The 13309-nt window shown below is 42.1% G+C and overlaps 1 protein-coding gene across 5 annotated transcripts in view; it reads left to right on the top strand.

Annotated features, from left to right (window-relative positions):
- Positions 1–13309, top strand: part of LOC147229202 (RNA-binding motif, single-stranded-interacting protein 3-like) — a 141456-nt gene that overhangs the window by 125135 nt on the left and 3012 nt on the right. For 2 of the 5 annotated variants that reach the window (XM_086156057.1, XM_086156058.1), the window contains exons 9-13: positions 167–263; positions 2691–2741; positions 8613–8729; positions 9126–9212; positions 9643–9767. In XM_086156057.1, coding sequence (XP_086012183.1) covers positions 167–263; positions 2691–2741; positions 8613–8729; positions 9126–9212; positions 9643–9767 — 477 coding nt within the window. Of the gene's footprint in view, positions 1–166; positions 264–2690; positions 2742–8612; positions 8730–9125; positions 9213–9642; positions 9772–13309 lie in introns of those variants that run through there. The other 3 variants (XM_086156061.1, XM_086156062.1, XM_086156060.1) reach the window with 2 other exon arrangements.

The raw sequence follows: 13309 nt of genomic DNA, 5'->3' as shown, positions 1-13309 counted from the left end.
TCGATTTTTGAACGCGGCTCAATGTGCAGAGGGACCTTTTGGCAGTCTTTCCCTTTAAGTTCTAACAATGCTTTTTTTTTTTTTTTTCCCACCATGCCGCAGGTTTTTTTGCCCGTGCCGTTCACGTTGCCGTCGAAATGACGTTAACCCGCTTGCTTTTTTGCAGGTTCTACTCCACTCCGTACAGCATCTCTACCAATCGGATGATCGCACAGACATCAATCACACCCTTCATCGCTGCGTCTCCTGTTTCCACATATCAGGTGGGTGGACCTTCTCTGAATTCTTACCGCTCAGGATTTTAACAGACAACCATTTTCCTCGGGTGACATTCAAAGCACGAAGGTCGTTTTCGATCACCTCACCTTGAAAATAATAAATACATTGCTAAAGAAATAAAGGGAACACTAAAATAACACATCCTAGATCCGAATGAATGGAATATTCTTGTGAAATACTTTGTTTTTTACAAAGTATGAATGTGCCGACAACAAAATCACACAAAAATGATCGATGGAAATCAAATCCAGGTCTGGATTTGTGGTCACACTCAAAATGAAAGTGGAAAAACGCACGACAGGCTGATCCAACGTTGACGTAAAGTCCTTAAAACAAGTCAAAATGAATCCGTGTTGCTTCCTTTGTGGACATTTTGATTTCACACAAGTGTAATTGACTTGGAGTTACATCGTTATTTTTTTGAGCATGAAAACTTTTGGGTTTATTTACAAAAATACATGCAGCTCAAGGCCCGAATTTAAAATTCTTTTGGATGATATCATCAAATTAAGTAAAGCAGCTATTCTTTGTCATGTTCATCATTGTGCCATCCCATAATCCCATAGTCTCCTAATGTTATCCTAAACAGAAATAATTTATATCAGTGAAGTGAAGCAGACTGGAATGTTGATTTTCTTCTTTGCACAAGATGTGAATCAAACTGCACAGATATAACCACTGTTAAAAGTTAATTTTCCCTGTGTGGGAAGAAGACTCTTATATTAGATTCACAATTCAAGACTTTTACTGTAATTTAGGGATAGAAGCTCTTGGGTTGAGTGAAATAAAAAACAGACACAAACGAGCTTAAGAAAGCAGGACACAAACAATACATTATTAAAGATGATGCTTTTTTTTTGTAGTTTCAAAACTATTCGCGCACTTCTGTAATTTACATAAAAATATACATGTGTGTATATATATGTGTATATATCTTTTTATATATGTGAATATATATGTGTGTTTATGTGTGTATATATATGTATATATGTGTATATATATGTGTGTTTATGTATATATATGTATATGTATGTATATATGTATATATATGTGTGTATATATATATGTATATATGTGTATATATGTGTATATATATGTGTGTGTGTGTATATGTGTGTATACGTGTATATATATGCATATATGTGTGTATATGTGTGTGTGTGTATATATATATGGAAATTACATATATATATATATCATTTACATATACATTAAAATGTAAATGTAAATGATATATATTACATTTTTTTTTCCTTTTTATTGTATTAATTGTATTTATTTATTTATTTAATTTAAATTGATTTTTTTTTTTTTTTTTTTTCATTAAATTTTACTCTCGATGTTCACAACTTTGCTGCCGCTGCTACCCAATCGCCCCTCGGGGGACAAATAAAGTTTTTTCCGATTCTGATTTCTGGTACACTGTTTCAACATCAGACACACAGGTAATGCATGGGAAACTAATCTCGATAGAAATTGAGTTTCCATTCAGGATCACTCTAAATGACGAAACGCCTTATATTTCAGTCATTCTTCCTCGGATTGTTCATTAGCGGGCACAAATCCCCCTTTTGTCCTCTCTCGTACCGTCCCTCTGTGTTTCATCCCCCCCGTCCGACCATAAGAATTCAATTCCAACCCGGTTCTTTGAGAGCTGAATTGGGAAGTCTCCGTCAGGAAACGGAGGGGGGGGGGGGGGGGCTATAAATTACAAAGACAAACGCGGCACAGAATTACGCACAATTACCTTTTTGATGAGACATTCAGTCACCTCTGGCTGCTCCCTGGAAAACACCGCCGCGCAATCACACATGCACACATTCGGCGGCTGCTGCATGCGTCCGGCATGTAACAAAGAGGCCCGCGGGGACTTGTTTTCTCGGCCATAGGATGGAAGCGCCAGATGAAAGCGGTGATTTGTGTCCGAGACGCGCTTTGATGATGAAACCTCCGCTGCGAAACAGTAATTATTCCACTGTATTGCTCTCTGTGGTCTCAATATCCTCTTATAATTACAACATAACATACTGTATGGTGGACCCTCCATTACCACTGTAATATTCTTTAAGACGCTCTGCCGCAGGGACCCAGGCTCTGAAATAGGCTTGTAAAGACTTGAGTTAATGACTAATTTTCTCCCTTCTTCTCTTTGGTTTCTCTTCTCTTTTGGTCATTTTCACCGCCTTCATGTCATTCCGTCTCCCAATTGTCTCTTAATCTTCTCCCATCCGCCATTCTTTGCCGTTTACAACAATCGCCTTTTTCATCTTCTCCCTCCTCCCATCCCTTCCTGACCACCATCCTCCCCCTCCTTCTTTAATTATTTTATGTTTTTCTCCATCCTTCTCCCCCCCCCCCCCCCTCCCGCCGCAATATCGTCTTTCCTCCGCCCTCCTCTATTCTCCTCACAGGTCCAGAGTACATCTTGGATGCCACATCAACAGTATGTTATGCAACCCACAGTAAGTTCAACGAAACGTCCGGCGCCACCGATGAGTCGATTTTAGACATCGTTTCCGGAACCGTAACAACTGCGAAACTGTGCATTTGATGCGAGCGATCGTTCGTTTAGCTGCTGAATTACAAATCCTCTGTCAGCTAATTATGTTAATGATTGTAATTTCCAATTAGTGGAAGATTTATTCCACCCTGAAAAGGGTGTAGTCCTGCTTCTGGGTCCGTTTCTGTTGAAACAGGCCTTTCCTAACTTTCTTGCACTTCCTCTGCATGCATAATAAAAGCCTGCTCCCTGCTGGCCTGAACGTCAACTGCATGTTTCTCATGCATTATCTGCAAATTAACAAGAAAGTATAAGGGCCCCTCGGATAAAACGGACAGGTTTTATAGAACGATAAGCATCCTGAGAGGTGATGTCGTATCCGCATTTCCAGAAAAAGACAAAAAAAGGGAGCGGACTTGTTAACTCCCGCAGGGATTAGCCTCATCTGACATTCTGACAAACATGTAAATATGGAGCTCTCACTCCTCACCTGCGGTGTGTGACATCGCAGCCCTTCTTGTTGCCGACCCGACGACGGGTCACTCCATCACTCCGGTCAGGAGTTTTAATAGAGATGAAAATGATGTGCTCAAGTTCCGCAATCGGGTAAAAAAAATTGACTGTTATACGCAATAACTGCTCCGTTCCATTGTGATATTTCATGGTTAAGTGATTTAATCATGGGAATTCTCATTGGTGGCACACACACACACACACATCACAGAGATCATAACATTTCCTCTATCCCTTAAAGTTTATTTTTTGTTTTGTTTTTTTCAACAGAAGGGATAACATTTTCAGCCGGGGATTTTCACATGAATTATTTTTCAATATTATAAAGCTGTCTCTGCTTAAAAAGGAGATGGTCGGCTGATTGCATTTTATCAGAGCGCGCTGCAAAAGCAGCGCTTTCACCAACATCTGCTGACAATTTTACACCTGCAAAATTCAGTTATGCTCCATTGAAATTGTCAGCTCCATGCAGATTGAAGATAAGGGTGGCACGAATACGGCGAATCAGCCTCGTACGGAGGAATGGAAGCAAATAATGTCTCACACAATAGATGAAAAGTGTGCAAAAATTCTGTCGCTCCCCATCTCTATTGTTCTTTTTTTTTTTCTCCCCCCTCCTATCTATATCTCTCTTTCTGTCTGCCAGCTCAAACCAAAAACACTCCGTCGTCAAGTCTGATGAAAAATTATGCGTGCGACGAAGGATAATACCCCGTTGTATATGTTTTCAAACAAATGTCCTGTCTAATTATCCGGCGGGCCGCTTGATACGACTTCCTTGCACGCGGGGAGAAGAGAGACGGAGAAAAACGCGTGACTTGCAGGAGGACAAAATAAATACGGGAAGCATGCGTTTGACAGAGATAGGACGGGGGAGAGGGGTAGGCACGGGGAAAAAAGAAGGGGATTACAAAGAATAAATCAAGAACAAAGAGGGGAAAACAACTGCTGCAAATGCATGTCTGGGCTGTGTGTGCCCGTTCCCCGCTCTTGTCTCTGCATATTCAAAATCCCTGTTAAACAACAAAGGAGAATGCTAGTCATTGTATTTCCTGGATACAGAGGAGCTCGGCAAATTAAAGCTGCATCAGGGAGGGAGACTCAGAGACGCGGCAGCTTAATCCTGTTCCTATGGTAGCAGAGGCTTCGCTGGTGTCTCCTCACCGCTGTACCACAGTTAATGACTCATAACTTGGATTAATGGCATGTGCTCATTGACAGATTTAGGTTGATGCACTCAAGCACACCTCTAGTAATCACTCCGAGAGCAGTTCATCATAGTTATTTTTACAAGTTTGTGCTCCTAAAATCGGAAGGTTGCTCTGTGTGTGTGTGTGTGTGTGTGTTATGGGTGAAAACAATTTTTTTCCCGAGATCCGCGGCCACGTAGGAAAATGAATGACTCGCGCTAAATTTGTTGACTTTAACCGACAATCGAGTGTTATTTTTATAAATAAAGAAAATACATTATAGGCGCTCTCACAACGATTCATACCTGCGGATAAAGCATAAAGTCCCGCCTTCTGAAAATTGAATTTGGATCGGCAGATCGGCGCATACGCAAATAAGCGCAGCGGGGTGCCGCCGTGAGAAATGTGTTTTCCAGCTTTAGCAGAATGCCCGGATCGCCCGACCTCGGTGTCTTTACATCTTAATTAGTCAGAATATGTCTTTTATGCATAATTACTCATAAATCCGTGACCATGAATGAATGCATTACTGTAACCATGCACGGCGAGGAAGACAAGGAAGACGGCTTATTGGGGAGGAATGTAATGAGACATCCAAAGAATTGGGATTTCAGATCCTCCTTTGTTAAATTGCCGTGCTAAACCCTATTGAGGGAACAAAGGGGGCGAAGAAGAATGTGTCAGAAGAATTCACAGTTCGGCACACATCTGAGCCGGCACATTATGATAATCTGTGTTTGGAATAATATACACATCTGCTTTTCAGAACATGCCACCTGAAGTGAGCGGAAAATGTCAGTTCCCGTCCTCTGCGAGTTCACACGAATAGCGCTCTCGACACGACAGCCGCGTTTTTTTTTTTTGGTTTACCGACTAAACCGGTGTCATTATCATTAGCGGCGACGCCGCCCGGAGCGGGATTCCGCTCATCGACTTCGTTTCGTCGGTGGAAAGATGGCAGTAGAACGGGAAAAAAAAAAAAAGATAGAATAGGTGGAGAGAAGGGAGTGTTTGAGAGACAACGCGAGTTCAAATTTGAGACAAAACCTTTTTTTATTTTCCTTTTTGTTGTCTCTCCTTGGGGGAAAATACATTCGTCTGTCTCGCGCATTTATCGCCTACCTCGAGAAAACCACGCAATGCGAGAAAGTATTTACAGATATACGTTTTCCAGCCGCCTCATCCAATTATACACTCGCCGTAACTCCGAATGCGCGCACGCGGATAGAAGGTTTAATACTCGTACCGATAAACGGGCGTAGACAATTAGTCGTCGTGCGTTTCCCGTCACTTCATTCTTTTTTTTTTTTAATGGACCCCCGCTGGGTGCTGGGATGAAAATATTGAATGAGAGTGTATGGGGAAATTTTTTTTTTTTTTCCCGTCATTCGAAACGGTTTATCTACCGGTTTGTGCGAACGTTCCTGCGTGAGCTCCCGGATGTGCGTTTTAAACGGCGAGCGCGTGCTGCTCGCTTTAACTGTTGAGAGCCGGCGATGAGGCATTTCTGATAGCCACGCCGGGACTGAACAAACAACCCCGTGAAGACAGCCGTCTTCGAGAAGAGCGCTCACCTCTTTTCACAGCTCTGACACCATTCCTGTGTGTGTGTGTGTGTGTGTGTGTGTGTGCGGTGTACTATTGTGAAGCTTGCAGATGTAAGAGTTAGACTCAGGACTGCACAGTTTTGACAGATTTTATGTTTGTTCAGGAGGAATGCTTCACATATCAAAACCGCCTGTGTGTGTGTGTGTGTGTGTGTGTGTGTGTGTGTTTACCTAGGTGCGTTGGTGTTTTAGGAGCCTCTACAGATCCAAAGCTGTTATGATGACTGCTCTGCTGTTGGGCTGTTGCCTGAAATACCTAAATTTAATACTTGTGTTCTTCTAACGTTCTGTCTCGACTTGCAGCAACAGAAATGCAGAACCCTTTCAGATGTGATTCTAGCGCGTCGCTGCCGATACTGTCTGCGCTCATGGGAAGTGTAGTTTGAAAGTAATGGCGTAGCTTTGCTCAGTGTGACTCAGAGGTAGAGTTAAGGCCTCCCGGCTCCTCCGGAGGCTTTGTTCGAGTGTATCTTCTAGTAAGACGCCGCCGCCGCCGCCTTCGCTAACAGTGTGCGCTGAATCGCCGAATGTGTTGTTGTAAAATGCTTTGCGGAGGCGGTCGACAACAAAAGCGCGGCTCGGGTTACGTGTTCGATGTGTTTCACACCGCGTGTGAGTCGCCGGGCATCCAGTGAGGGGTCGAACATCAAATCCATAGGGCCGCTCAGTCCGTGCGATAGCTTTACTGGACAATAAAAGTCAGATACCAAGGTAGGAGGCACTATTAAAGTCTTCAAATTTAAAGAAATCTATGATAACATCCTTTATGAACCCTTATGATCCCGCCAAGTTGCTCCATCGCCATGTATAAAATGAATCCCTTTGCGAGGCTCTTGCGGTCGTCTTCTCAAATTTAAAATTTCCCTCGCCGATGTCAGCGTTCGTTCGTTCCGGTGACGTGCGCTGAGGTTCATGGCTGGTGAGGCACTGACGTCATCAGTCAGATTTACAAACATATGAACCCTACGGAGAAGCTTATTCACTATTTTATTGGCAGCAGTTGACGTGTTTTGTTTAAAATATCTTATCAGCTTTCTTTACATACACAAACTGTGGCATAGAAAAAAATCATATTAAAAAAACGTTATTATCTCTTACTTTTAGTTATAAATGAAGTCCATGCGGCGCTGAGCGGTTTTCCTTTAGCTTAGCATTGGGGATGCTGATGTTGAGTCTTTGCTGTTCATTCAAAGCCAAATCTATCCTGGACATCCCGAATGTTTTTAGCGCGATTTGACTTTGAACGCGAGTGGCCGACCGCTCACGTTTGATTGTCGGAAGTTGAGAAAAGAATGCAGGAAAAGCAGAAAACTTCTTACTGGACATCCACGCAACCAGCCTTTTCGAGTTTACCACTCCGTTTGAAAAGACCGAGTCTTCCGTCTCCTAGTCTGAAGCGAATCCGTTAGCGCCGGCGTCGGTCTTCCCTTACTTATTATCTCCTGCTTTGACTGAAAGTCCAGTTTAGAAAATACTTTCAGTTTAGCTATGTAATCCTCCATTTTGGACATAAAGCCAAGCAAGAGGAAAAAATACCTGGATGGCTGCATTTGACTAGTTTGCTACTGAAAATTCTATTATTCTTTAGCCGAGTAGTAAAAAGGATCCCTGGGATCGGCAGTGCCCTCGACCATGAGGCACCGTCACTCCGTGCCTCACTTGGTGTGTCTTTGCTGCCGCTTTACGATCACTCTGCACGAGAAACACGTTACGGTTGTTGACGAAAAAAATTATACACATCAGCTAAAGTATGGAAATTTAGCTCATGTATTAGTGCTTGAAGTGTTTGAAAATTTTAATAGTGACATCCACAGAGATAGTAATATGATCTCAGCCGCATAGCATGGCAGCGCAGTTATTGCGCAATCCATCGTCAGCTCTTCTTCATATTCAAACGATAAATGTGATTTTTTTTTTTAGCGATTTTGAAAAAAAACGACTAAAAATGGTGAAGTTAGGTCGAAAATAACTTTATAGTACAAATCACTGAATATATAGAACCATTCAAATTATTTTTTCATTCTACTTTTTTTTCTTTCCATGATGCCAGGTGAGGCCCGGCCTCACCTGCCTCCACTGACTGCACGTCACTGGTTCATTCCTTCGTCACTGAAACCGCTGATCCGAGTGGTCGCCGCCTATCCCGGCTGTCATTTGGGCAAAATGTCGGGTTCACCCTGGACCGACGCTAGGAAAAAAACATAAAAAACGTGCATCATGTGGAGAGCCGTTCGCACTCGTTCGGTTAATTTTGGGGTTCCAATGAACCTCCCGCATGCGGTCGGGCTGCGAGAGTCCAACTCGGAGAGGCCGCCGTTCTGCCCGTGGCGTAAACCTGCGGCGACACTTCACATCTCGTGACGTTTGCCGAGCGTTTCCCCGCAAGTTTCCTCTTCCGTGACCCCCGGTGAAGTTTTCCGTCCGTGGTCGGTCTTCACGGTCCGACCGACCTTCGTAATTTGCCTTATTATTTCTCCGACGCGCACCTCAGCGTCTCCAACTCGGGTGTCCTTCTCGCCCCAGGGTGCTGTGATCACCCCGGCCGCGGCCATAGAGCCCAGTTTGTCTCTTCACCCCTCCAGTGTAATGGCTCCTCTAACCCAGCAGATGAACCACCTGTCTCTGGGCACGACAGGCACCGTGAGTCTTTCTCGCTTCATCATCCATCTTACTCTGCATGCGTGTGTGTCTCTACCCTCTGGCTTGGGATTGTATTTAATATAATAGATGCCTGAAATTCCCCTTAATTAAAACCATCTCACAGGAGAAAAATCGTAGCCGGTATTGTGACGAGAAGTTCACTCGGCCATAATTTACATGATAATGATTGTCTAACTTTTTTTTTTTTTTTTCCCCCCCCTTTGTCTCAAATGACCTTGGCGTCACGTGAAACTGTTGTTCACGGAGGGAAAAAAAAAAAAAGCGTCAACGACGATAAACCCTAAAATTTGCAACCGCCTACTGTTTGTGTGAATGTTATAATTAGGATAATATAACGCAATGACATCTCTTTGCCCCAAATTCTTTTGTCTGCAGTACATGTCTGCTGCAGCAGCTGCTCCTATGCAAGGAACCTACATTCCCCAGTACACTGCAGTGCCTCCCTCTGCCATCTCAGTGGAAGTAAGGCTTTCACACACGAGTCGTTCCCAGCGTTCATTTGTCTTAGTCCCTTTCAGTGAACACGGCAAACCTACACATCATTTTTACAATGCTGGAATTTTTTTTTTTTTTTCGGAAGGTTTGTCTGAGGAGATTAACTCCGGTCACATCCGCGCTACGGAGTCGCCCGCCCGCGGAAGTTTCGTGGCTTTTTGTCGTCCGAAGAAAAAAAAAATTAATAAAAAAAAATAACCGCGGAGGTCGGCGTGACGCCCCGAAGCGCCGCCGATTGGAGAGCTGCGTTCTTGAGAGGACCGTCAGATGTTAAATCAAGCCTTAACAGACGCGTCGACGCTATGACCGCTCTTTTCGGATACGCCGTTCTGCTTTCCTTGTAGTCTCGCAATGTGTCTCCTCTGAAGCGACGTCTCTTTGTTGATCCCGGCGTCAGGGCGTGGTGACGGACCCATCTCCGCAGACGGCCGCCCCTTCCTCGCAGGACGCCAGCGGGCAGCAGCCTTTATCGGTGGAGAACACAGGGGATCATGCCACAGCCTACACTTACCAGCAGAATAAGTAAGTGGAGTTAAATGATAACGGTACAAAAAAAAAAAAATCGTATCACGTTCTCCCTCCTCTGAGACCGTTAGAGCACCTCTGAAATCTGCGGCCTCACATTTACAATGCGACAGTGACATTGCTTTTGAACGCGGATGCCAGGAGAAGAGGAGCATTAATCCAAATCTGGAATTCTGTTTGAACACAGCAGCATATGTCATACTGCAGCAGCAATGAAATATTAGATAGCACGTACATATTTTTTGCAGATACAGTTATGAGCGCTGCCAGGCGGGAGCGGTTTGACATCAAACAAAACGTTGGAGGACAGATTTATTTTCCTTTTTTTTTATCTCGGTTGTTTATCAGTTTTAATAAATTTGCACAAACCTGTGCAATTTTTCACATGAACTCGGGGTTATTTAATTGTTTATTCTGGTAATTTTGTCTCAATAATGACCCGCTTTCCTTTTTTTCCCCCCATTTAACATAGAATGATGATTTATCTGGACAAGACGGCATCACTAACATTTCCATTCAACACACACCCCGTCCGTACACACACTTCCTGTTTGAGCTACAAAGCGATTTGAACATTTCTGCCAAAGATACACTGTGTACTAGTTTTCATAACCACTCTAATCAATAATATGTTTAGGGAGTAGTATTTCACCGTTGCAGGAAATTTGTTCAGACTTTAATGAGAACCTCCCCTGCCTGTCACTTCAACTTACAGTCCCGGCTATCTTCTCTTAGCGACAATAAGGTTGTGTTCAGAACGTCCGCTTACCCATTAAATTCTCAGTCTGTTTGCAGTTCTGTTAATTTTTTCAGCTAAAGTCTCCGTTCCTTATAAGCGAAAGATATCTGCGCCTGTGTTTTCCTTCCCCACAGAGGACAGTACAGGCCAGGGGTCGGCAACCTTTAAAATGAATTAACACGGCATAAAATGTTATATATTTTGTTTGCCTTTATCCTATGTATCCAAATGCAGTGAGGACAACAAAGTAGGAATTTCGCCGCTCAGGGAATCACGTTTCTACAATAAACACTTTGAATGCATAAACAAAATGTGTTGCAATGAACAACTGCAGAGAAAAACAAATTACATTTCAGCATGCAACAAAACATTTTCAACTCTGAAAAAAAAGACATTCGGTTGAAGGTCTATTTGAGTCCTTGTATTTATGAAGAAAAACCGGCGAATGATCCACCGGCAGCAAACCTTCCGATATCATCCTTTTACCGGCACGTGCAGTTGTTTATCAAGAGCGACAAAAATATTTAACACGTTGGATTTAGATGTCACAAGATGGCCTTAATCTTCATTTTATAAATGAACACACTGAAATAAAATACATTTTAATTTAATACTCATTGCTTATTGTCAAAAGTCACAGGGAGCAGCATCAGATGATCTCCACGTAATGCAAACAATGTGGTCAACAGCTCGGTGCCCCAAACCTGGGAGACCGTTTTCAGTCTTTCTGTATTTGTGCATGACATAACATCCCGATGCTTAAGATCTTAAACAGACACGCTCACTCATTCGGGGGCAATTTTCTCAATTTTTTTTTCCAATTAACCTACGGCATGGTTTTGGACTGTGGGAGAGAAACGGAGAACCCGGAGGAAACGCAGGCAGACGCGAGGAGAACACGCAAAACACACACAGACGTTGAATCAGGGTCTTTTGTGCTGTGAAGCCGAAGCGCTAACCTTTTTGCAGACATATGTGTGTGTGTGTGTGTGTGTGTGCATGGATAAAAACGTAAAACGTAAAGTACGTAAAAAAAAATGTATGTGTGTGTGTGTGTGTGTGTGTGTGTCTGTGTGTCTGTGTGTCTGTGTGTGCGTGTGCATGTGTGTGTGTATATATTGTATGTACATGTATATATATGTATGTGTGTATATATGTGTATGTGTATATATAAACATGTGTGTGCGTGCGTGCGTGCGTATGTGTGCATGTCTGTGTGTGTGTGTGTGTGTCTGTGTGTGCGTGTGCATGTGTGTGTGTATATATTGTATGTACATGTATATATATGTATGTGTGTATATATGTGTATGTGTATATATAAACATGTGTGTGCGTGCGTGCGTATGTGTGCGTGTCTGTGTGTGTGTGTGTGTGTGTGTGTGTGAGTGTGTGTGTGTCTGTGTGTGCGTGTGCATGTGTGTGTGTATATATTGTATGTACATGTATATATATGTATGTGTGTATATATGTGTATGTGTATATATAAACATGTGTGTGCGTGCGTGCGTATGTGTGCGTGTCTGCGTGTGTGTGTGTGTGTGTGTGTGTGTGTGTCTGTGTGTGTGTGTCTGTGTGTGCGTGTGCATGTGTGTGTGTATATATTGTATGTACATGTATATATATGTATGTGTGTATATATGTGTATGTGTACTCTAAACATGTGTGTGCGTGCGTGCGTGCGTATGTGTGCGTGTCTGTGTGTGTGTGTGTGTGTGTGTGTCTGTGTGTGCGTGTTCATGTGTGTGTGTATATACTGTATGTACATGTATATATATGTATGTGTGTATATATGTGTATGTGTATATATAAACATGTGTGTGCGTGCGTGCGTATGTGTGCGTGTCTGTGTGTGTGTGTGTGTGTGTGTGTGTGTGTGTGTGTGTGTGTGTGTATGTATATTCACTTATTTTCTGTATTTTCTATATCATATATATGTATAAGTGTGTGTGTGTCTATATATATATATATATATACAATGTATATAAACATGTACATATAAAAATGTATATACATAAAAGATAAAATATGTAAAAAAAATATATATATATAGATATATACATGTATTTATGTGTGTGTGTGTATATATATATACGTTTTACGTATTACGTTTTATACCAGCATGCATGCATTCATACACATATATTTATTTTTACATTTTATATATATATATTTATATTTATATTTATATATGTATATTTATCATATATATATATATATATATATATTTTATTTTATTTTTTAATTATTTTTCTCAGGCGTACGTCATGAAAAAAGCAATTTGTATCTTTATGTTGGTCAATTTAGGCTGCACATAAACACATGATGACTATAAATTGGTCTCTGGCAAGTACGACCGTAATAAATACAGTAAGCGTGTACAGCGAGTCTTTGAGGTAGACGAGGAAATTAGAAAATCAAGCCACTCACATAGTAAATCTATTAATTTCATGCATCAGAGTCTTTTTACCACAGAGCCCCTGAGAAGTCTTGTTGAAACTACCAGTTTTCTTCCCTCAGAACACATTTCCCCTTTGATTAAGCATCATGTCAGCAAGTCGATGGCATCTATTGCCGAATGCACCGAACGCAGCACAAAAAAGTTTCGGTAACATAGAGGAGACGCACGTAGTTGAGCGAGAACAAAATGCAGCAAAAATAATGCGGAAAATTAAATCCTCTTCTTTACAACCTTAAGTTCAAATCATAACAGATGAGGGACTTTGAAAAGAATATAATAATTGTGAATCTACCTGGGGCTGTTTCTTTTACAACGCAATGCCACGTATGAACGCCGACTCTA

This window comes from Fistularia commersonii, chromosome 11 (genome assembly GCF_037954325.1).
Source record: "Fistularia commersonii isolate RoL2024-O1a breed Wild chromosome 11, RoL_Fcom_v1.0, whole genome shotgun sequence".
NCBI lineage: Eukaryota > Metazoa > Chordata > Actinopteri > Syngnathiformes > Fistulariidae > Fistularia > Fistularia commersonii.
Note: the sequence above shows the minus strand (reverse complement) of the source record. Positions and strands in the feature narration are given on the sequence as shown.